The sequence below is a fragment of the Cyprinus carpio genome, chromosome B3 (genome assembly GCF_018340385.1).
Source record: "Cyprinus carpio isolate SPL01 chromosome B3, ASM1834038v1, whole genome shotgun sequence".
NCBI lineage: Eukaryota > Metazoa > Chordata > Actinopteri > Cypriniformes > Cyprinidae > Cyprinus > Cyprinus carpio.
The window spans coordinates 10,655,150-10,677,952 of record NC_056599.1 but is presented as its reverse complement, the minus strand read 5'-3'; the positions used below and the strand labels follow the sequence as shown (position 1 = coordinate 10,677,952).

Genomic DNA, 22,803 nt, shown 5'->3' with positions numbered 1-22,803 from the left:
CCAGCCATTCAACTCCTTTGCCTGGAGCAACAGGACCATTCGCTGGAGGACCATACAAGGGATTTTTTAGATCTGGAGTGCCTTACACACTTCCCGGACCGCTCGCTCAGCATATTCAACATCACCAGCCAGATTAACGGATCACCATTTACCGTCTGCCCTGCTTAGGAGGATATCTCCAGCCCCACTCTCGAACCAGAGACCAGCCAGCCGTCATCCCGCTGCATGGAGCAAATGTCAGAGTCCATCACAGCTGCAAAGCCCGAACCTGTTGTGATTAATGAGCAAGCACACATCACTGCTACTGAGCCTATCATCGCCCTTGAGCTAGGACTGACCAGGTGTGTGACCCGGCAACACCGTGTATCATGGGAATACTGGTGGAGATCGAGGGCTTGAAGGAAAGCCCCGCCCACACTCCTGCGACTGAGATGGGACTTGTTTCTGGGAATCATATGGAGGTACTAATGGACATTTTTCAAATGGACTTAATATACTGGTTTGGGAGGTAATTCCATTTACATTTACATTTAATCATTTAGCAGATGCTTTTATCCAAAGCGACTTACAAATGAGAACAATAAAAGCAATCAGACCAATGAGAGAACAACAACAGTATACAAGTGCCATGACAAGTCTCAGACAAGAAAAGAGAAGGTAAGTGCTGGCGAAAAAGATGAGTCTTTAGATGTTTTTTGAAAATGAGTAAAGACTCGGATGTTCGAATTGAGATTTGGAGGTCATTCCACCAGCCAATTCCACCAATATACCTATACTCACTAGTTAAGTTTGAACTAATGAGTTTAGGTATATTGGTTCCATGCCAGTGGTCATCTTGTAAGCAAGCATCAGTACCATGAATTTGATGCAAGCGGCTAGTGGTAGCCAGTGTAACCTGATGATGAGAGGAGTAACGTGAGCTTTTTTTGGCTCATTGAAGACAACCCTCGCTGCTGCATTCTTTATCAGTTGTAGAGGCTTGATAGTACATGCAGGAAGGCCTGCTAGGAGAGCATTACAATAGTCCAGTCTGGAGAGAACAAGAGCTTGGACAAGAAGTTGGGTGGCTTGCTCTGACAGGAAGGGTCTAATCTTCCTTATGTTGTATAGGGCAAATCTGCAGGTCATTGTAGCAATATCGTCTGTGAAGCTTAACTGATGATCCATCACAACTCCTAGGTTTCTGGATGTCCTGAAAGGAGTTATGGTTGACGAACCCAGCTGTATAGAGTAGTTGTGATTTAATGATGGGTTAGCTGGAACCACCAGCAGTTCTGTCTTAGTAAGGTTGAGCTGAAGGTGATGGTCATTCATCCAACTTGAAATGTCACTCAGACAGGCTGCAATGCAAGCAGCTACCGTCGGATCATCTGGTTGAAATGAGAAGTAGAGTTGAGTTTCATCAGCATAGCAGTGATAGGAAAAGCCATGCTTCTGATTGACAGATCCTAGTGACATCATGTAGATGGAGAAGAGAAGTGGTCCAAGGACTGAGCCTTGAGGAACCCCAGTAGCAAGAAGTTGTGACTTAGAAACTTCACCCCTCCAAGACACCCTGAAGGATCTATCTGAGAGGTAGGACTTGAACCACAGGAATGTGGTTCCAGAGATGCCCATATTTCTGAGGGTGGACAGTAGAATCTGGTGAGTAACTGTGTCAAAGGCAGCAGACAGATGTCACGTAACGCACACAGACAGGTAGATCCAAATGCAGTATGTTTTATTAGGGCAATCCAAAATCATAAACAGTCCAGGCAGGGGTCAAAACCAAACATAAACAGTCCAAAACATGAAACACGAACATCCACCAGGGAACCAGGTAAAGCGCATGGTGACATTCAACAAGGACTCCGTAACAATGACAGAAACAACCAGGGTATTTATAGACAGGTGCAAACAAGGTAAGTGGTGACAGCTGAACACAATGAACAGTGATGAACAGATAAGGCTAGTGGGAAATGTAGTTCTGAAGAAGGTGACAATCAGGGGAAGTGAGACCTCTAGTGGCCACCCAGGGAGACACAGAACAGACACCGTGACAACAGATCCAGCAAGATGAGTACTGAGGATTTGGAAGCTGCTTTTGCCAGTCGCAGGGCTTCAGTAACCGAGAGCAGGGCAGCCTCAGTTGAGTGGCCGCTTTTGAAGCCAGATTGGTTGCTGTCCAGGAGGTTGTTCTGTACAAGTACAAGAAAAATAGAGAGTTGGTTGAACACAACTCGCTCAAGTGTCTTTGCAATGAATGGAAGAAGGGATACCGGTCTGTAGTTTTCTAGAAGTGCTGGATTTAGAGATGGTTTCTTAAGCAGTGGGCTTACCCAAGCTTGCTTAAATGCTGAGGGAACTGTACCAGAGTGAAGAGAGGTGTTGATAATGTGAGTAAGTGAAGGTATTACTGAAGAGGAAATCGCTTGAAGGAGGTGAGTGGGAATAGGATCAAGATTCCCAGTTCTCCTGTGTCTCTGCTTGCTACACCCAGCCCTGAATCTCCTGTGTCTCCACTGGTTCCGCCCAGCTCAAATCCTCCTGTGTTCCCTCCCAGCCTCCCTCCCCCACCTCCTCTTAAATCAGCCAGTTCCTCAGCTCCATCTCCACTGGTGCCTGTCAGTCCCCTCGGCTCACCCTTGGTCAGCACCATCTGGGCGCTCTGATCTGCTTCGGGACTTCCAATCTCCAGCTCCGCCCTGCTGGGAAGATCCCCTGTCTCCGCTTCCAGCCTTTGAGTCCTGGACTCCACCTTGGCCCTTCGTCTCCGCCTTGGCTGCTATCTCCCTCATCTCCACCGTGGCCCATCATCCCACCAGCTCCACTGAGCTCCCTCATCCCTCTGGCTCCACCTTGGTCAGTCGTCAACCATCCGCTGCCTCGGGACTCCACTCCTCTGGCTTCGCCTCGTCACTCCATCCCTCTGACTCTGTCAGGATCCTCCTTCCCTCTGGCTCTGCCTCCATCCTCAGTTGCTCCGGCTCCACCACGATCTTCTGGAGCCCCGCTGCCACCTCGGTATCCTGAGCATTCTGCTCCACCTTGGCCCTCCGGATCCTCGGTGTCACCCTGGTTCTGCGGCTGGTCTGCTCCATCCTGGGCTGCTACTCCATTGGCATCATCTCCGCCAGTCAGCCCCCTGGTGTTGTTGGCCCTACCTCCACCATGGCTCCTTTCGCCATCGCCTCCACTGTTGGCCACTATCCTGGCCTCTGGATCTCCACCTGGCTCCTCCTGCTCCAGGCTGCTCCCTGGCTCCTCCCTCCATCTACTCCCTCCTGGCCCATTAAACTATACCCCTTTCTGAATGCCTGCCCCTCACCTGCCTCACGCCCGCCTCCCGAACCCCCACCCTCCCTCCGCTGTTGGTCACGCCAATCCCGGGAGGAGGCAAACTCTCACATGTATGATCTGTTTTGGTTTAGTTTTGTGTCTCCGTTTTCCTGCCTAGTTAATTTCCATGGTTTAAATTTCCTTTCAGTTTTTGACATATATAAAACAGGATGTAAGTTTCAAAACTTTCTTGCTAGTTTAAAAAACAGCTTTTATTGAAACTAAGCTCAGAAAACAACAAACTTTGGAATGTGCCATTTTATGAAGAAATAGTGCAGCAAAAGTCAGCCTCTGCAGGAGAAGATCAGTGCCTACTTCTACATCACTGCCTCTTTAGCCCCACCCACTGGTACATGCCTGTGGTAGCAGGCGGGAAAATACAGAGACACAAATGCAGGATTACTCCATCAGCAGAACTATATAGATGTTATTACACGATTACAAGTCACGGTGTAGTGTAAGTTGTGAAAAACAGTCTTGGAAAATATAACAAGAAATCAGTTTCAATCCGTGCTACATACAGTATAAACAGAAACGCTGATTATTATGGGGTCCGTTGTCTAGTCACGTTGTGCCACTTGCATCCAGTATAACGTGGTAAAATTAGGAAAGAGCTCCAGATCGTGACAGCGAAACACTTTGTTTGTTTGCCTTACTTGACTTTATGGATTCATTTTTAAACAAGACGATATAATGCAGGCTTTTTGGAGAGACTAAAAGTATAAGATGATGTGGTGCTGAGTCTGACCAGAGTGAATCCAACAGTAATGTCACAACACAAATGTGTTTTTACAACTATTGCATTGTCTGTTCCAGACTGTTTGATAAATATTGAGTATTTATATGTTTTTAAATAGCCTACACAAATGACCCATGTTGTTTTCAGGGCATGTCACAGCAGCATCAATCTGTTATTTTAATAAGCGAAACTGTTTACCAAGCAGTGGGTTTTTACTTGAGAATCTTGAATGCGTCCGCCTAAAAAACAGACTGTTCTGCAGAGAGGCACAAAAACAGGACAGGAAATGTATTTATTTATTTATTTATTTATTCATTCATTCATTTGTTTTTATGTAAAATCACACTATCATTATAAGAGAACATCAGAGAATGTTATAGAATAATAAAAAATGCAATTCATGACCACTTTAAGCACAGTGAAGTGCTAAAATGAGACATAAAAAGCACAGAAAATAAATGTAAAATTTAAATGTTATTCATGATGGATTACATCTGGAGTAGTAAAAGTAAGTGTTAAAACAACATTAAAAGTGATCTGGACAGATATATTTATAGTATGTTAAAAAATATTTCTAAAAATTAATAATAATAATAATAATAATTTCTAAGGATGCAAAATTGAATCTTAGACTGACAAGTGTAAGAGTAGATATGAGGCATGGACTCATCATAAAAGGAGGCCAGACCCTCCTCATAATCCTCAAACAGCCTCTCAGGCTCCACACTCAGAAAAAGAAAGATAAATGAAGAATCACAAGTCCAGTGCACCCCATTAATAAGACCCACAGTTCAGTATTTAACTTTAGGACTCAGACTGTTCCACCTCTTCATGTTACATAGCACTTAATTCACTCCTTCACCTGCACCTCATTGTAAAAAACACCTGTCTTTTTTATCTTCTGTTTGTAATGGTGTGTCCGCTAAAAACAGAAAGAAAGTATGAAATTATAAAGGGTCCATAACAGAATTAATCGTAAGATGAATAATAAGATACATAATATTAGTCACCACTTGAAGACCAGTGAAACCAACAGGAATTTAAATAGATTGCTTATCTTATGATAAGCGTATTGATAAACTATTTTATTAATATATTAATAATTTAATAAAGCCATATAAAACAAATTTATCATTTGGGGTACTCACCATGCGACTGTAAATGTTGATCATGTTCTAGTTCAGAATAAAGACAAAAGAAAAGAACATTGATGACATTACTTTTGAGATCACTCTGAAAAACAATAACTGCATATTTTAAATATAAAGTATGATCATTTAGATGCATTTATATGATGCACATTTGGTAACTGAATAAATAATTAAAATATACATGCATACAATATAAACATGCATTTATTATTTATCCTGTTTTAGTAAGGCTATAAATGCTAGTTCTTTCCCTGTTCTCATTTTGTAAAGGTTGATCATGTTCTGAAGAGAATTTAGAATAAAGGCAAGAACAAACATCATTAAACAGTTGGCATAATACACTGGTACATATGGTAATTGAATAAATGCATAATACAAATGTATATATTATAAACATGCATTTATTTTATAAATTTGTGTGTGTGTGTGTGTGTGTATGAGAGAGAGAGAGAGAGAGAGAGAGAGAGAGAGAGATTAATTTATTTTTTATTGTATTAATTTTTTGCATATCAAAAGGGGGCAGTTGTGACCTATTGTTTAGAGATTCGGACTTGTAACCTGAAGGTCACGGGTTTGAGTCTCAGTACCAGCAGGGATTGTCGGTGGGGGGAGTGAATGTACAGCACTCTCTTCCACCATCAATATCATGACTGAGGTGAGTCCCTTGAGCAAACCCTCATCTGCTCCCTGGGAGCCACAGCATTGGCTGCCCATTGCTACGGGTGTGTGTTCACTACTTTGTGCGCGTGTGTTTGTTCACTACTGTGTGTGTGCACTTGGATGGGTTTAAAGCAGAGCACAGATTCAATGTATGGGTCACAATACTTGGCCAAGAGTAACTTTCAACACTTACACTTTCAAAGCAGACTTAATTAATTAAGTGATTAGCTTCATTGTGTTCTGAAGAACATTAAGAGAACTTTATTAATAATTATTTCATAATAATAACTACAAATATATGAATAAGTATGAAAAATTATAGGAAAAAAATAAAAACTTTATGGTTACCAGAAATGGTGGCCTATACAGTATGTACATTTTCCCTCATATGACAAAAAGTAAGAATACACAGTGTATGTTCATTAACTATTTTGTGGATGAAAAGAGGCTTTAAATTAATTACAATACTTGACAAAACAAAAGACTAAATCACCTGGTTTTATTCTCCTGTCTCATTCTGTGAAAGTTGAATACAGGCAAGAGAAAACACCATTAAGTAGATAACATCACACATGGGTACATATGGTCTTGAACTTATGCAAATGCAAATGCAAAAAAATTTAATTAAATAAAAACTAAAAATGGCATAAACATTGGAATTAAAGGGATCATGAACTGTTTTTTTATTTTGTACTGTTTTCTGAGGTCCACTTATAATGTTACCAAGATTTGTATATCAAAATACAACGTAATTTAGAATTAGACTCGGAAGTAAACAACCACTGCTATGATTGGCTTGTGTATGCTTGACAGCCTACATCCTTCACAGATAGACACTGCAGTGATTTAGGTTAAAACACATAAATACTCATCTCAAACTATCTGTTTAACAGAAAAAGTAATAGTGAGCACAATAAAAAGAGTTACTCACACTTGTGTGTTGTGACATTACTGTCGGATCCAATATAGTCAGCATGGCTTCGTCTTTCAGTTACAATCTTTCTGAAAATCCTGCATCAAATCGTGTCTTATTTTTTACACAGCTTGGCACTGCTTTGGCCATTTTTATCGTTTGTTTTCTGTATAGGCCTGCATTCGCCTCTATATTGTTTTTCACGCTACATGCACAAATCGGTGGGCGGGGCTAAACAAGCAGTGATCTAGAAGTAAGCGTTGATCTTCTGCAGATGTAGTGTTTAGCCACACTATTACATCATTAGAGTTGTACATTCCATAATCATTCCATTTAGCAGATTGGCTTCAATATAAGCTGTTTTTAGAGTACCCAGAAAGTTTTGAGTTCTGAAACTTACAGGATGTTTTTATAGTACAATGACCTCTTATATGTCAAAAGATCGAGGGAATTTTGGTTTCTCAGTTCTTGACCCCTTTAATAGTGAAATAATAACCTAATAAAGGATAAATTCACCTGGTTTTATTCTGCTTTTCTCCTTCTCTACTTCTCTAAAAAATCAGAATAAAGGTAAGAGAAAACTACATTAAATATATAGGCAATAATTATTTCTGAATGAGCAAGAACTACAAATAAAACAGAAATTCTATTTTAAAAAAATAGCAAAAACCGTACAAGGCCTATAATATACACAAAAGTATTTGAATACAAAGTGTCTGTTAAGCAGATATTTTGTGGATGAAAATAGACTTTAAATTAATAATAAAATTCTAACTTAAAAAGATAAATTCACCTTGCTTCATTCTCCTGTTCCATTCATCGTATTCTGAAAAAAAAAAAAAAAAAAAATTGAATAAAGTCAAGAGAAAACAACATTAAACATCACACATGGGTACATAAATCAAAATAAAGGCAAGGGAAAAAACAACAAAACAGACAACATCACATGTTAACATATGGTTTTGCATTACAAATGCAAATGCAAATGCAAAAAAAAGGCAAAAACTTTAAATAAATAGTGAAATAATAAGTAGATAAACTCACCTTGTTGTATTCTGCCTATATCATCCTGTAGATTATCACATTCTGAAGAAAATTCAGAATAAATATGGAAATCATTAAATAGATAACATCACACATGGGCAGTGTTGAAATAACGCATTACAAAAGTAACACCATTACAATAATACTTTTTGCTGTAACAGTAATATAACACATTACTAATACATTTTTGATAATATTATACCCAATACAATCTCAGTAATGCACATTAAAACAACGCATTTTATCCTGAAATTAATCCTGAAAAATGATACTTTTGTGATTCTAACAATGATTGTTACTTAGGCTATTGTATTGTGCGAAATTAAATGAAAAGTGTTAATTGCAGCACCAAATGTAGATCTGCTCATAAGGCATCACAATTTTACAGTGTTGCGCATTATAACCAATCACACATGATTCTGTTGAGTTTATGAATGCAATGGCCAGCCAGAGTCGCTCAGATTAGTCACCGCTGAAATGCTTGCGTTTTGTTCAGTGTGCGTGCTTGCTGACTGAATTCTGCACTCCGGCGAACAGTCATTATAAACAACAAACTGTATATGTAGGCCTATGTATGAATGCATTTATCAAATATAGATAGCCTCACTGATTAGAACAGATTTTATTATTTATTTATTTTTTTAACTCGCACTAGGCTGAAGTCAGTTATGATGTTATGTTATTTGCACGCTTTCTCTATAATTTTTTTGTTTGTTTGAATAACTGTGTAAGTGAAAGTATTATAATTAGTAACTATTAGTAGCCTAACTAAATGTTTTATATTAAATTATGATCTAATTAATTAATTAATTTAATTCAGTCTTATAAAAATATTTTGTGACATGTCACCATTCTGGTACTTGCCTAAAATGACAGGTTTATCATAGGCAGCAATATCATAGGCAGAGGGAGAACCAAAAGAACCCTAATGTTAGTGTAATCTATTAGCTACACTAACATTAGACTTTTGTTTCACCCTCTGGCTATGATATTGCGCCATGAGCCTTCACTGTGCCTGTTCCATTATGTTGTTAGTAGGCTTGGGGGCCTATACAGTCATTATGCATGCTATACCCCATCACCATTCAGTTGATGTATAATGAACAGCAATAAACTACATTTTAGCATTTTAGAATGCCTGTATTTTTGTAAAAGTAACTCAAAAATAATATAAAAGTAGTGTAACATATTACAATTCAGAGACAGTAATATTGTAATGTAAATAATTACTTTCAAATGACAGTAATATATAATGTCTTACATTTTGGAAGTAACTTCCCCAACACTGCACATGGGTATATATGGTAAGTGAATAAATAATTTAAATGTACATTTTATAAACATGCATGTATTATAGGTGAGAAATAATAACTATAAATGCAAAAAAAAAAAAAAAGAAAAAAGATAAAAAATGTAATATAATTAAATAAAAGACTCATCTTTTTCGCCTGCACTTAACTAACTAATACTAGTACTTACCTTTTTTTCTTTTTTTTTCTATCATATGCAGAAAAAAAAAAAAAAAGAACCCTGGCTACGTGTTCTGTACTAGACCATATGAGACTTGTCATAGCATTTGTATACCGTTGTTGTTTTCTCGTTGATCTGATTGTTTCTACTGTTCTCATTTGTAAGTCGCTTTGGATAAAAGCGTCTGCTAAATGATTAAATGAAAATGTAAATGTAAATAAAAGATAAATTCACCTCCTTGTATTCTGCTCTTCTCCGTCAGTAGTTGATCATGTTCTGAAGAAAATTCAGAATAAAGGCAAGAGAGAACTATATTAAATATATATAGGCCATATTTATGGTTAGGAAACAACTATTACAAATAAAACAGAAATGATTATTATTATTATTCTTTTTAAATGACAAAAACTTACAGGACCAAAAATATGAACAAAAGCAAATGAATACACAGTGTCTGTTAAGTAGATATTTTGTTGATGAAAACATACTTTGCATTAAAGGGGTCATATGATGCTGCTAAAAATAACATTATTTTGTGTATTTGGTGTAATGAAATGTGTTTATGAATTTTAAGGTTCAAAAAACCTTAAAAACGCTCATCAGTCTGAAAAGTGAGGTGTGCTCTGATTGGCCAGCTATCCAGTGCATTGTGATTGGCCGAATACCACAAGCGTGTGACGGAAATGTTACACCCCTTAACATACTGTGATGCCCTGTCCGGCCGGAGCGACGAGACATTAACATTAAAACCCATTATAAATGTGATATAAACATGATTTCAAGTCGTGTCTTCTTTTGGAAGGCCAAACAAAGTTGTTTCGATTTCTCAACAAAACAGTGTCACACACAACGCGGCCTAGAGTGAGCAGAGGCCTAGAGTGAGCCACAGCATAGAGTAAGTGGAGGCCGGCTTGAGTGAGCAGAGTCGTGCCGGCTTGAGAACGCCGCGGGCCGCGGATTCTACGAAGTAGCATCCATTGGGCTTGCGTCAACCATATGTGACGACCCTGGGCTGGACTCCGCTTCGTCCACGGTGAAAGTCGATCCGGCGATCCACAGTGCAGAGTTTATATATTATATTTTTTATATATATTTTAGGGGGTGTGGTTGACTGTTAACTTTTATAAAGAATATCTATTTGGATTTGAGATTTTAGTCTTTGCAGCTTCGCAGATCATCCAGAAAATCATCCAGCTCCCGCACATTCTTTGGTTTTCCAGCATCTGCTGCATATTTGAATCCTTTACAACTTTGACTGCATGATTTTGAAATCCATCATTTAACACTGAGGACAACTGAGGGACTCATGCTAACTATTACAAAAGGTGAAAACATTTACTGATGCTCAAGAAGGCCACACAATGCATTACAAGATGGGGGGGTGTAAACTTTTTTAATTGGATGATCTGGCTAAATTGTACTTTTTTGTCTTCTGGTAAAAATGTAATTATTTATGTAGCTTCTTAAGTCCAGTACTAAATGAAGAAAATATATATATGATTGCTATGCAAAATGAGAAGAATTTACATCCCCTGGCTCTAAATGGATTGTGTTTGCTTTTTGAGTTTAGTTGTTTTTGTATCTTCTTAATAATAGAGAAGAATTTACATCCCCTGGCTCTAAATGGATTGTGTTTGCACAAATCATACAGTCACTGACGGAAAGGATTCAAATATGCAGAAGATGCTAGAAAACCAAAGAATGTGCAGGAGCTGGAGGATTTTTTTCTGAAGAACAGCAGGCAGTACTGCTTAGGACAAACAAGGGACTCATTAACAACTATCACAAAATATAAAAACAGTCGTGCATCATCCAGGAAATGAAACAAAGTATCAAGATTCAAGGATATACAAGGGTAAACTTTTGAATGGGGCCATTTTTATAAATTCAGTTATTATTTTGTCTTGTGGAGTATATGTAAATATCTGTCATGTGAAATAGCTTATTCAGGACAGTACTAAATAAAAAATACCATGCAATTTTCATGATCGCTCTTATTTTGTTTCAATTAAAACATTTTGCACATTCTGCAAAGGGTATGTAAACTTATTAGCACAACTGTATTTATATGTATATTTTATAAACGTGTCTAAAAAATATGAAATATGGCAAAAAGTTCTGGTCACCTGAAATGGTGACCCAAAATATTTTGTGGATGAAAAGAGACTTTAAATTAATATTGAAATAACTTTATGACTTTCAAAACAAAATGACACATTTCTTTAGTCCTGCATGTATGTCCACTGTTGGACACTATTAGTGGACTGAGAAATTAGTAAAATATCTCAGTTACTAATGTAACCTCTGTTTCCTGATGGATGGTATGAGACATGGAGTCAATGACTGACACTAGAGATTACACTTGAGACACCTCTGATACTTCAGAAAAGGCCAATGAGAACTGGTGAGTGTAATTTGCATGCTACTCCCCCATCGTCTGGGTATAAAGGCATAGTGTATATCCATTTTTTCAGGTTTGTGCTAAGGAGCCAAGAAAAGTGTCCCGGCCATTTCAGTGGGGAGTTCAAAATTGTGGCAGGAGGGTCTTGTTGGCTCCATTAGGTAATAGAGGTTACATCATTAACTGAGATGTTCCCTATCTGTCAGTCACTTCAATGTGGTGTTAATTATTGACACTAGGGGTACCTATACTAAATGACACAACAACAGAACTGAGTCACGAGAGCTGGTGGTGCAGATGCTAGCAGGCTTTTGAGTGCCAGAATGATAAATGCAGCTACGCTGTCTCTCAACCTTCCAGTGCCCAGGGTAAATGTCCTCATATCTCCCTATCTTAAGGGGACCAGGTTATTCTTTATTTGGGAGAGGTCACTCCTGCTGTAGGGCCTCTAGTTTCTTTGTGTACACCTAGTTGTTTACATTGGAGAAGTGTTCTCTTTACTCTGCAGAGAAAGGAACACTATGGAGACAACATCCTACCTGAAGGGGGAAGTTAAAAGGACTCGCCTTTTGGGAAAGGGAAGAGTCAGTTTGAAGGGCCCTGCCTGATGAGGGGGAGACTACCTCCCACAGCGACAGGGGAAGACACAGGGTGATAGTGAAACCAATAGGGAAACCAAACATTAAAAAAATTCATCATATGAGGTCACTGTTAGGGAACCACTCCATATGGAGCACTAGCCAAATAACAAGGGCTCGCTTGAAGAGGGGCATACCACAAGTAATGGGCCTGTAAGGGAATTCCTCCACCAAATTTGCTGCCAGTGGGTGCTGAGGGGTATATTGGTCCTGGGTTCATCAAACCCTGGTAACTACTCTAGGATGAAAAAGCGCACTTTTCCACCTCATATTGTGGTCTTCACACGATCCAGGTCTCTCAAACAGATCTCTCTGTAGGGCCTGTAAGACCAAGCAAAGTTCCCAAGAGGGATTGAGGTGTGGTCTTGGAGGTTTTAACCTACACGCACCACTCAGGAACCTGACATCCAGTCTGTGCTTCCCCAAAGACCAGCCACAGTGTCATGCAGCTATTGCAGCCACATACACTTTAAGGGTAGAAGTGGTTGCTTGCTCTAGGCCTTCTTTGAAAAGGAAAGTACTGACCCAACTATTCACAATCATGGATCATCCCCCCAAGAGGAACAACACATAGCGAAAAGGCACCATTTCAAGGCATATAGCCACCTGGTAGAGGGGTTGCTTGCCTTTGTGATAGTGTCTACCATAGTGTCTACATCATATAGCTAAAACTGTAAATTCTACTTCTTGTTACAAGTATGGTAGAACCATCACTTCTACCACAAAAGACTGCTTTGTAAGTAATCTTCCTGATGTATCCCAATTCCTTAGCATATCCAAAACCTCAGAACAACTTGATGATGTAACAGAAATTATGGACTCTCTCTTTTCTAGTACTTTAAATACAGTTGCTCCTTTACACTTAAGGAAGATTAAGGAAAACAGTCTGACACCGTGGTATAATAAGCACACTTGCACCCTAAAGAGAGCAGCCGGGAAAATGGAGAGCAGCTAGAGGAAAACAAAACTAGAAGTATTTCGTATTGTTTGACTGGAAAGTAACCTATCCTACAGAAAAGCATTAAAAACTAAAGATCTGATTACTTTTCGTCTCTTTTAGAAGAAAAAAAACATAACCCCATGTATTTATTCAATACATTGGCTAAATTCATGAAAAATAAAGCATCAACAAGTGTTGACATTTCCCAACAGCACAGCAGTAATGACTTTATGAACTACTTTACTTCTAAGATTGATACTATAAGAGATAAAACTGTAACCATGGAGCCTTCCGCTATAGTATCGCATCAGACAGTGTGCTATAGATCACCTGAGGAACAGTTCCACTCATTCTCTTCTATAGGAGAGGAAGAATTGTATAAACTTGTTAAATCATCTAAACCAACAACATGTATGTTAGACCCTATTCCATCTAAGCTCCTAAAAGAGATGCTTCCAGAAGTCATAGATTCTCTTCTGACTATTTTTAATTCATCATTGTCATTAGGATATGTCCCCAAAACCTTTAAATTGGCTGTTATTAAGCCTCTCATTAAAAAAACACAACTTAAACCCAAAGAACTAATTAATTACAGACCGATATCTAATCTCACTTTTCTGTCCAAGATACTAGAAAAGGTAGTATCCTCACAATTATATTCCTTCTTAGAGAAAAATTGTATCTGTGAGGATTTCCAGTCAGGATTTAGACCCTATCATAATACTGAGACTGCTCTAATTAGAGTTACAAATGACCTGCTCTTATCATATGATTGTGGTTGTATCTGTTTATTAGTGCTATTGGATCTTAGCTCTGCATTCGACACAATTGACCACAACATTGTTTTGCATAGACTAGAAAACTTTGTTGGCATTGTTTAAATCGTACTTATATCACCGCCATCAATTCGTAGCAGTGAATGAAGTGGTATCATATCGATCACAAGTGCAGTATGGAGTACCTCAAGGCTCAGTACTAGGGCCATTTCTCTTCACGCTTTACATGTTACCCTTGGGAGATATCATCAAGAAACATGGTGTTAGCTTTCACTGTTATGCTGATGATACTCAGCTCTATATTTCTTCGCGGCCCAGTGAAACATACCAATTTAAAAAACTAGCGGAATGCATAGTCGATATAAAAAACTGGATGACGAGTAATTTCTTACTGCTAAATTCTGAAAAAAAAAAAAAAAAATTATATGTTGTGTTATTTATTGTGAATAAAAGATGTGTTTGTAATAGGATATAAAAATTTTTAATGTTTTATGGTTTTTGTTTTTATTCTTCGTCATCAGTTAGGAACCTAGGTGTGCTTTTTGATAGCAATCTTTCCTTAGAAAGCTATGTTTTTAGCATTTGTAAAACTGCATTTTCCATCTCAAAAATATATATAAATTACAATCTATGCTCTCAATGTCAAATGCAGAAATGGTAATCCTAGCGTTAATGACCTCAAGGTTAGATTATTGATAGCACTGGCTACCTATTAAACATCATATAGATTTTAAAATCTTGCTTACTACTTATAAAGCCCTGAATGGTTTAGCACCTCAGTATTTGAACAAGCTCTTGTTACATTATAGTCCTCGATGTCCGTTGCACTCTCAAAACTCTGGCAATTTGATAATACCTAGAATATCGAAATCAACTGCGGGCGGCAGATCCTTTTCCTATTTAGTGCCTAAACTCTGGAGTTCATATGGAATAACCTACCTCAGACACACTCTTGCAGTTTAAATCAAGAATAAAGACCCATTTCTTTAACCTGGCTTACACATAACACACTAATACGTTTCTAATATCCAAATCTGTTAAAGGATTTTTAGGCTGCATTAATTAGGTAAACCGGAATCCGGAACACTTCCCATAACACCCGATGTACTAGCTACATCGTTAGAAGAATGGCATCTACGCTAATATTAATCTCTCTCTTATTCCGAGGTCACCGTAACCACCAGATCCAATCTGTATCCAGATCAGATGGTCACTGCAGTCACCCGGATCCAGTACGTATCCAGCCCAGATGGTGGATCACCACCTAGAGAGGACCTCTACAGCCCTGAAAGACAGCGGAGACCAGGACAACTAGATGAGCCCCAGATACAGATGCCCTGTAAAGACCTTGTCTTAGATGACCACTGGGACAAGACCACAGGAACCAGTTGAGTCCTGTGCACAATCTGACTTTGCTGCAGCCTGGAATTGAACTGCTGGTTTCGTCTGGCCAGAAGAGAACTGGCCCCCTGACTGAGCCTGGTTTCTCCCAAGGTTTTTTCTCCATTCTGTCACCAGTGGAGTTTTGGTTCCTTGCCGCGCCTCAGGAATCAACTCCAAATCACCTGGCACCTTCTTGGGAAAGTCTCCACTCTCCTCTGAGCGTGACTTGTCATGAGAGTGTGTTGACCTCATGATTGAGGAATTCTGGAATTTGAGTGGCTCACAGTGACTTCAGGTGGCAGGCAAGTTGTGACATGCGACGGTAGCAGACACTGCCTTGCAGGGTGGTCGGTCTGGACCAACATGTTCTTGCCCTGAACCAGAGGTCAAAATGGCTTCAGGGCTAATAGCACAGCCAACAATTCTAGGGATTTGATTTGACAGTGCAAACAAAGCCCTGTCTAGAGTTCTGAGACTACACATCTGATGCTTATGGCATGCTAGCCTGTCTTAGAGGCATATGTTGTGAAAACAACACACCTGGACACTTATTCTAGGGGAACGACTACCCGACATCTGACCAAGCTGATGTCAAGTCAAGTCACAATTTTTTATATACAATGCAATGCTTTTTACAATGCAGATTGTGTCAAAGCAGCTTCACAGTATTAAACAGAGAAATAGTGTGCCATTCTCCTCTGGCCAGATGAAACCAGCAGTTTAATTTTAGACTGCAACAAAGTCAGACTGTGCAGAGGACTCATCTGGTTCCCATGGTCTTGTCCCAATGGCCATCTAGGTAACGAGGTCTTCAGAGGAGATCTGTCTCTGGAACTCATCTAGTTGACATGTGTGCCACAGACTGAAGCAAGTGCTGAAGCAGTTATATATGCATTAGCCTCAATGCATTGCATGACCTTGGCTGAGGAAGCCATATGCCCCAAGAGCCTCTGAAAGTATTTCAGTGGAACTGTTTTTTTGTTGAATAGATTCAAGTAGTTCTGCAATGACCAAGGACAATCCTCTGAGAGGCGCGCTGTCATAGTGATTGAGTCCAACTACACACCAAGAACAGAGATGCTCTGCATGGGGGAGAGCTTTTCTCTTCTCCCAGTTGACGCAAAATTCCAATCAGTCTAGGTTCTGAAGGACCGGTCCCTGTGTAAGCACACCAATTCCCACGACTGAGCTAGAATCAGCCAGTTGTCAATGTAGTAGAGGATGCACATGCCCACTTTCTCTAGAGGGGCAAGGGTGGCCTCTCTGACTTTCATGAAGACACTCTCACAGTGAGAACATGATCCATCCATGAACATTGTCTCGGTGTGTGTGCCCCAAACATGTAAGAAAGCAATTGTGGCCATCTGATAAATGATACCGATCACACCTAGGAACACACAATCTTTAAAAAGATGCTCTCCATTTGTGCTTGCTCTTTTAGAAAAACCCACTCTTTTATAAAGAAACTCTCTTGTTAGCGAATATTCTCTTTTGGAAATGTATCTTTCTAGTTACTTGTTGAAACGCCCAAGGGGAACTCTCTTGCACTTATCAGTGCAAATGGGAGAGAGAGCTGCTGAAGTGCCCTGTATGAATCCCACGAAACTTCTAGGCAGAGGTGAATAGAGAGAGAAGCACAGGCCTGTCCTCTTGGCACCAAAGAACAAATCTGAATGAGTGGACTGACAGATAGGGAACATAATGACAACTACCACTAGAATGTATTATTAAATCAAATATAATAAATAAACAAACAAATAAGAATGTTACTTCTGTTTTTTTGAATAAATGCAGCCATCAGCATTCCAGCAATCACAATGAGTAAAACAACAGCTGAAATCAAGATGATTGATGTCCTCCAAGGATTAAACCTTTTATCTGCAAAACAAAACAGTGAATCACATTGAGCACATTGTGTCCAGTCATTTATTATTGTTGATTAAAATGATAAATAATGTAAAAAAACATATACTATGTTATCAGTATATAAGTATGCAGTGAAAATAAATTGTAATTAAATGTACAATACAACTTAAAAAAATATATATAATAGATAAAATAATTTAATGCACTAAATTAATAATTAATTTATCTAATCTACATCATCAAATAACCTCATGTAAAATAAGTATCAGTACATACTTGAGGTGATAATCTGTGTCTCCAGCTTGTGATTTCTCAGTTTCACTCTACAGTGAATCTTGCCGACACTGTGATGTACAGTGATAGAGTGTTTGACACTGAATCCTTCTGTGTTTCTGTGTGTCTCTGTAGTTTCTGAACTCAAGATGGCTCCTTCACTGTCCAGCCACTCAAGATCAGGTTCAGGGTTCCAACCTTTAGATTCACACTGTAGATGAAGCCCTCCTGAATCATCAAATCCATCTACAGTGATCACTGGAGGACGTCCAACAGCTACAAATAAACGTTAACTGAGTGAAAGTTTTTTCTGTCCATAAACCTGTTTTTGTTTTGGCTTTTTTGTTAGTTTGATGTTGACAAGAGTACCAAACTATGTCATGAAAAATATAGGGGAGACTGGGAAAAGATGTAACACTTTTTGCTTTAAGGTCTGTAATTTTAAGTAAAAATTATATAAAAAAAGAACATTTACACATTTCTAGGGTATCAGAGTGAATCAGACAATTTAAGATTTTATCATATTAGTGCTGAACAACCTAAATAGCCAAATTCCTTAAGGTCTGCCAGGATAACAATAAAATGTCCTCTAAAAAACCATGAGGAGAATGCCACACTGTAAAAAAATAAAAAGCTAAGAAAACTTAAAAGTTTAAGGCAACCATCTTCAGCAGATTTTTGAGCTTTCTCATCTTGTTGTTTTCCATTTTACGCTACTTCAACCAGCCCATCCTCTGCATCTGCAACTCTGCATCTTCAGCCAACACCCAACCATTGGCTTCCCAAGACGCTTGTTACTTCCAGCCAATCATCAACCTTGGGAAACCCCTTTCTGCAATGATGACACCAAGGAAACCCCCTAAACAAGCAACGCAAGTACCTCCAGATTCTAGCTGAACTGGTGCATTTAATATAAAGTTAAATAGCCTCACTGAGAAACTCAATGCGAGGGTTATTTAAATGATTGATGACTGTTCAGGTCTAAGAAATAGCACTTATTTTTTTAATATTTGGATTTTTAGTTTTGTTTTTTTGTCCAGGGTCATGATCTTCTCAATATTCTTTCTGCAACTTGTGTGAATGTATTAGTGCATATGTTTATCTGTTAAATTAGTTTATATGTCTTAGATTTATCCAATAAAGTCTTATTTATATTGAAAAGAGAAGAATCTTGTTATTTGTGCTTACAAGTTAATGTCTTAAACTGCCAATCTTATTACAGTGCTAATTAATAGTGTTTTCACTATATTTTGGATATTAATTTCCATGCAGAGTTGATGTTGCACAGTTCATTCGAAGAATCACTGGCCGACTCCGTGATCAGCTGTAAAACTGTGATTCTGTCCAAATTCCCTATAAAATCTTAAATGATTCCCTTTGAGTTAAATTGACCTGTTTCCCTTAAACAATTGATCTCTTAACCTTGATATCATATCACATTTGTCTGCTATTAATTTAAGTTGACTTGAAATCTGCAAAATATGTGGAGGTTTTGTACATGCATTCAAATTAATGTGCTTATACGTCATCAAATTTTGTGTATCCAGTAGGAGTAAACCATAATTTACTTATTTACATACAATGCTATTAATGGAACTGCCCCTTCTTATATTTGTGACTTAGTCACCCGTTACACGCCTTCTCGTTCCCTTCGGTCTGCTGATTCTCTTACTCTTCAACAGCCTCCCTATAGATTAAAATCTATGGGGGAGAGAGCTTTCTCTGTTGCTGCACCTAGGTTATGGAACGCGCTTCCCGTTGCTGTTAGAGATGCTCACACACTAGCCAGTTTTAAGAAGCTGTTAAAAACTCATCTTTTTAAAATTGCTTTTATGGACTGTCAGTAATATTCTATTGTGTTGTACTGTAATGAGTATTTTATGATTTATAGTTTCTACCTTGTGTTGCATTTATTGTAGTTTTGTATTTTATGTGTTTGTAGCGCTTTGGGTTCTAGAAAAGCGCATTATAAATAAAATGTATTATTATTATTATTATTATTATTATTATAGTTGTATGACAGTCTGCTAAACATGATATTTCTATGCCCTTATGGACCCCTTTACAGCTGACCCAAAACATCTCATTAGTTTTCCCCTACACCAAAGCTTCATGTCTTAAATCATTAAATGTTTGTTTTCATTGGTTTACTCACCTTCAACACTGACATCAACAGTAGCGTCATTATACCAGGATTCGGACTGAATAAAACACTTGTAACGTCCTTCATCAGAGATTTGGACTGATGAGAGTTTGAGTGATGCATCTCCTCTCTGTAGTTCTTGATGATTCAGTTTTGTTCTCTCTCTGTAGGACTGAATCTGTTCTGTGTTTCTGTCCTCATGATTCTCATAGAGATGCACTAGTTGTGAATCTTTCAGTTCAGATCTAAACCACTCCACTCTCATGTCCACAACACTGATGCTGGGTTTAACTGAACAGGGCAGAATCACATCTTCACCAGCTACAGCAAATACAGGATCTACAGGTCCCACCACATCATACTGCTCTGTTATAAGAGAGAAAAAAAGCACATCTAAATTATACAGTCCTAAAGATTGTGTCACTCATTGTTGGTTGTCACATGTAAACTTATCACAACACAGTCCCCCGGTTTCACAGCCAAGACTTAAGCCTAGTCCCAGACTAAAGTGTAAGAGTGAGCTGTTTTAACTGAAATAAACTTGCACTGACTGATCTTAACTACCCCGTCTCATGGCATAAATGTACCTGGGTGCACATTTTTGCACACCAGTAATTTTTTTTGTCTAAGACATGTTAATAAAAATTACTTAAATATCCTAATTGAACTATGGCCTAATCCTGGCTTAGTCTACGCCCTGTCTGTGAAACCGGGCCATCATATTTAACAGCAACAGTAAACATATGACAACTGAATTTGGGTCTGTTCTTTACAAAAGGCTTTCGCCTGAAATTTTTGTGGTATTTTTTGGCCATTGTGGTCTTTAAATCAGAAGCTATAGACATGTTTATTCTACAGATTTACAACAGTTAAAATACATTTTAGAATTCTCTTCTTCTTTCATATTACATTACATCTGGTGTGATAATCCTGCACCAGAAACAATACATTTTTCCTAAAAATATGTTTCCATGTAAAGCAGCATGTGTTGTTTCCCCACACAAACCTCAGCTCTGCATCAGTTCAGCTGAGGATTCATTCACTACGTTAAACTACATACAACACTGCCTGTTTACACTTTTGATTTGATTACTTATTACATGGCTCTTTGGAATACTTGCTTCTGATTGGTAAATCTAGTCATTCAGTGGTCAAATATTTCTGGATAATGATCGTTATCCATGACAACATAATATAACTGACCGCTCATCCGAGAAGCCTTGTTTTCAGTATGCACATATTTTTTTTTTTTTGCAGTGTAGTTTCTACAAAATAACAAAACAGTTTTGAATCTTTGTTTATTTGACAAGTGTTTGTGTATTAAGCTGCATAATGTACAGTAAACCTGGTATGAATGCAAAATGAACTCCTTCAGTTGGACTATGACCGCCTGATTGTACATTGGCCCTTATAAAAGTTACTTATTATATCTCTCTTCATCTTTCTTTTACACATGAACATGCTTGAATACAAATAATTACCTGATCTTGAATCAGTAATTCCACACATAATCAAGAGGGTCAAACAAATAAACTTCATCTCTGAAGGACACAAATGCTAAAACGAAAAATATGAAAAAGAGTAATGTATTATAATCAGAAAACTCACAGAACTGTGTGCTAACATGAGTGTCTTTTCTTTATGTTACACATACCCAGAATGTCTAAATTCAGAAAATCAGTGTAGACTTGTAGAAATTTAGGTATAAGTATTTCTCAGTTCTACCATGACTTACCTTTAATTCAAGAGTGTGAATAAATAAGATGATACAAGAGATCATACGGAGACTATTCCTGTTTTAGTTTTACTTTCTCTTATCATAAACGTCTTAAGATTACACAGTCCCTCCCATTATACTAGTTAAAACTTAACTAATTTAAATCTGGTGTTGACTTGATTTCTAATCAGATTTAATGTCATTTTAATGACTAACAGAAATAATCTTTCACTGTAGATACAAACATGAACGCCCTCTACAGGACAAAAGTGCTTTAGCAGGTCTCTTCCTATTGATTTCTTATAATACCCCGCAGGAAGGCTATTAAATAGGCTTCTTCCCGAGTTTACGTCCTAAGATTTTTTTTTTCTTCAAAAGCTTTTTCTGTCTCTTTAAAAACTTTTCCTTTTATTCTGATACTTTTCCTCAAGAGACAACACAAAAGACATGAAGCATTTCAGGGGAAGTGCGCAAACAATAAAAATTGGTAAACAATAATAATTAATTAATTATTGATTACTAATTTGACTAATTAGCATTTTAGCAAATAAAATAAAATAAAATAAAATAAAATAAAATAAAATAAAATAAAATAAAATAAAATATCTAAATCATAATAGTGATATCAAGGCTGAGACCACAATCGAGCTGTTCAATTATATAGGTTTTACTGACAACTAATCTTTTGTCTAAATTACAATCTTTGTGGATGTGGTTGTAGTTATTAACTGGCTAATAACAAGTAGCTTTGAGTGAGACCTAGTAGTTTCAGTTTAGCTGCTACCCAGCAATTTTACATCAGTGGGAGAGGCAGAATTGCTCTTTCTTTTCAATATAACTTAAGTTGCACATGATTTCCAATCAGTTTGGCTGGTTAAAAACATCTTACATTATGATACAGGATATTGCTGGCTTTATAGGAGAAGATGCCAGACTTTTGTGCAGCCTACGGATGCTCCAATCGCCGTAGGCTCAAAACGACAGCCTGTGGGATCACCTTTCACCTGTAAGATATGACAATATTACGATTATATTTGGGATAATCGTTAGTTACTTAGTGGATGTATGTAAAATACAGGTCCTGTTACACAGGAACAGTGGGGCTATGACATAATAGTAGTATTACAAGGGGGGGGGATTGTTGTTGACCCAAAGTTTTTTTACAAGTAGAGGGTTTGTTTACACAATTGCAGAATGTTTCTTTTGGACACCTTTTTATAACTAGTTTAGTGTGGTTGTCTTATTCTAAAGTACACACATGCATACATGATGCATACATGCACACAAACATTCATATATACAATTACCCCAAACATATAATAATTTAGGTGTTTATTTTTGTGTGGTTGTCTTATTCTAAAGTACACACAT

The 22,803-nt window shown here is 37.9% G+C and overlaps 1 protein-coding gene across 3 annotated transcripts; it reads right to left on the bottom strand.

Annotated features, from left to right (window-relative positions):
• Nucleotides 1-4,543: 4,543 nt before the first annotated feature.
• Nucleotides 4,544-21,586, bottom strand: LOC109078591 (butyrophilin-like protein 3). 3 transcript variants are annotated; one of them, XM_042719603.1, is made up of 12 exons: nucleotides 21,451-21,586; nucleotides 21,197-21,272; nucleotides 19,728-20,081; nucleotides 17,576-17,848; nucleotides 17,204-17,311; nucleotides 9,530-9,571; nucleotides 7,826-7,867; nucleotides 7,575-7,607; nucleotides 7,298-7,332; nucleotides 6,362-6,385; nucleotides 5,206-5,232; nucleotides 4,544-4,979 (listed from the first exon to the last, which is right to left on the bottom strand). In XM_042719603.1, the coding sequence occupies exons 1-9, from the start codon at nucleotides 21,493-21,495 to the stop codon at nucleotides 7,325-7,327; spliced, it is 981 nt and encodes a 326-aa protein (XP_042575537.1). In that variant the 5' UTR covers nucleotides 21,496-21,586; the 3' UTR covers nucleotides 4,544-4,979; nucleotides 5,206-5,232; nucleotides 6,362-6,385; nucleotides 7,298-7,324. The 3 variants fall into 3 exon arrangements, with proteins under 3 accessions (XP_042575537.1, XP_042575538.1, XP_042575539.1); XM_042719604.1 differs by lacking the exons at nucleotides 4,544-4,979; nucleotides 5,206-5,232 and adding an exon at nucleotides 5,473-5,490; XM_042719605.1 differs by lacking the exons at nucleotides 4,544-4,979; nucleotides 5,206-5,232; nucleotides 6,362-6,385; nucleotides 7,298-7,332; nucleotides 7,575-7,607 and adding an exon at nucleotides 16,949-17,115.
• Nucleotides 21,587-22,803: the final 1,217 nt, after the last annotated feature.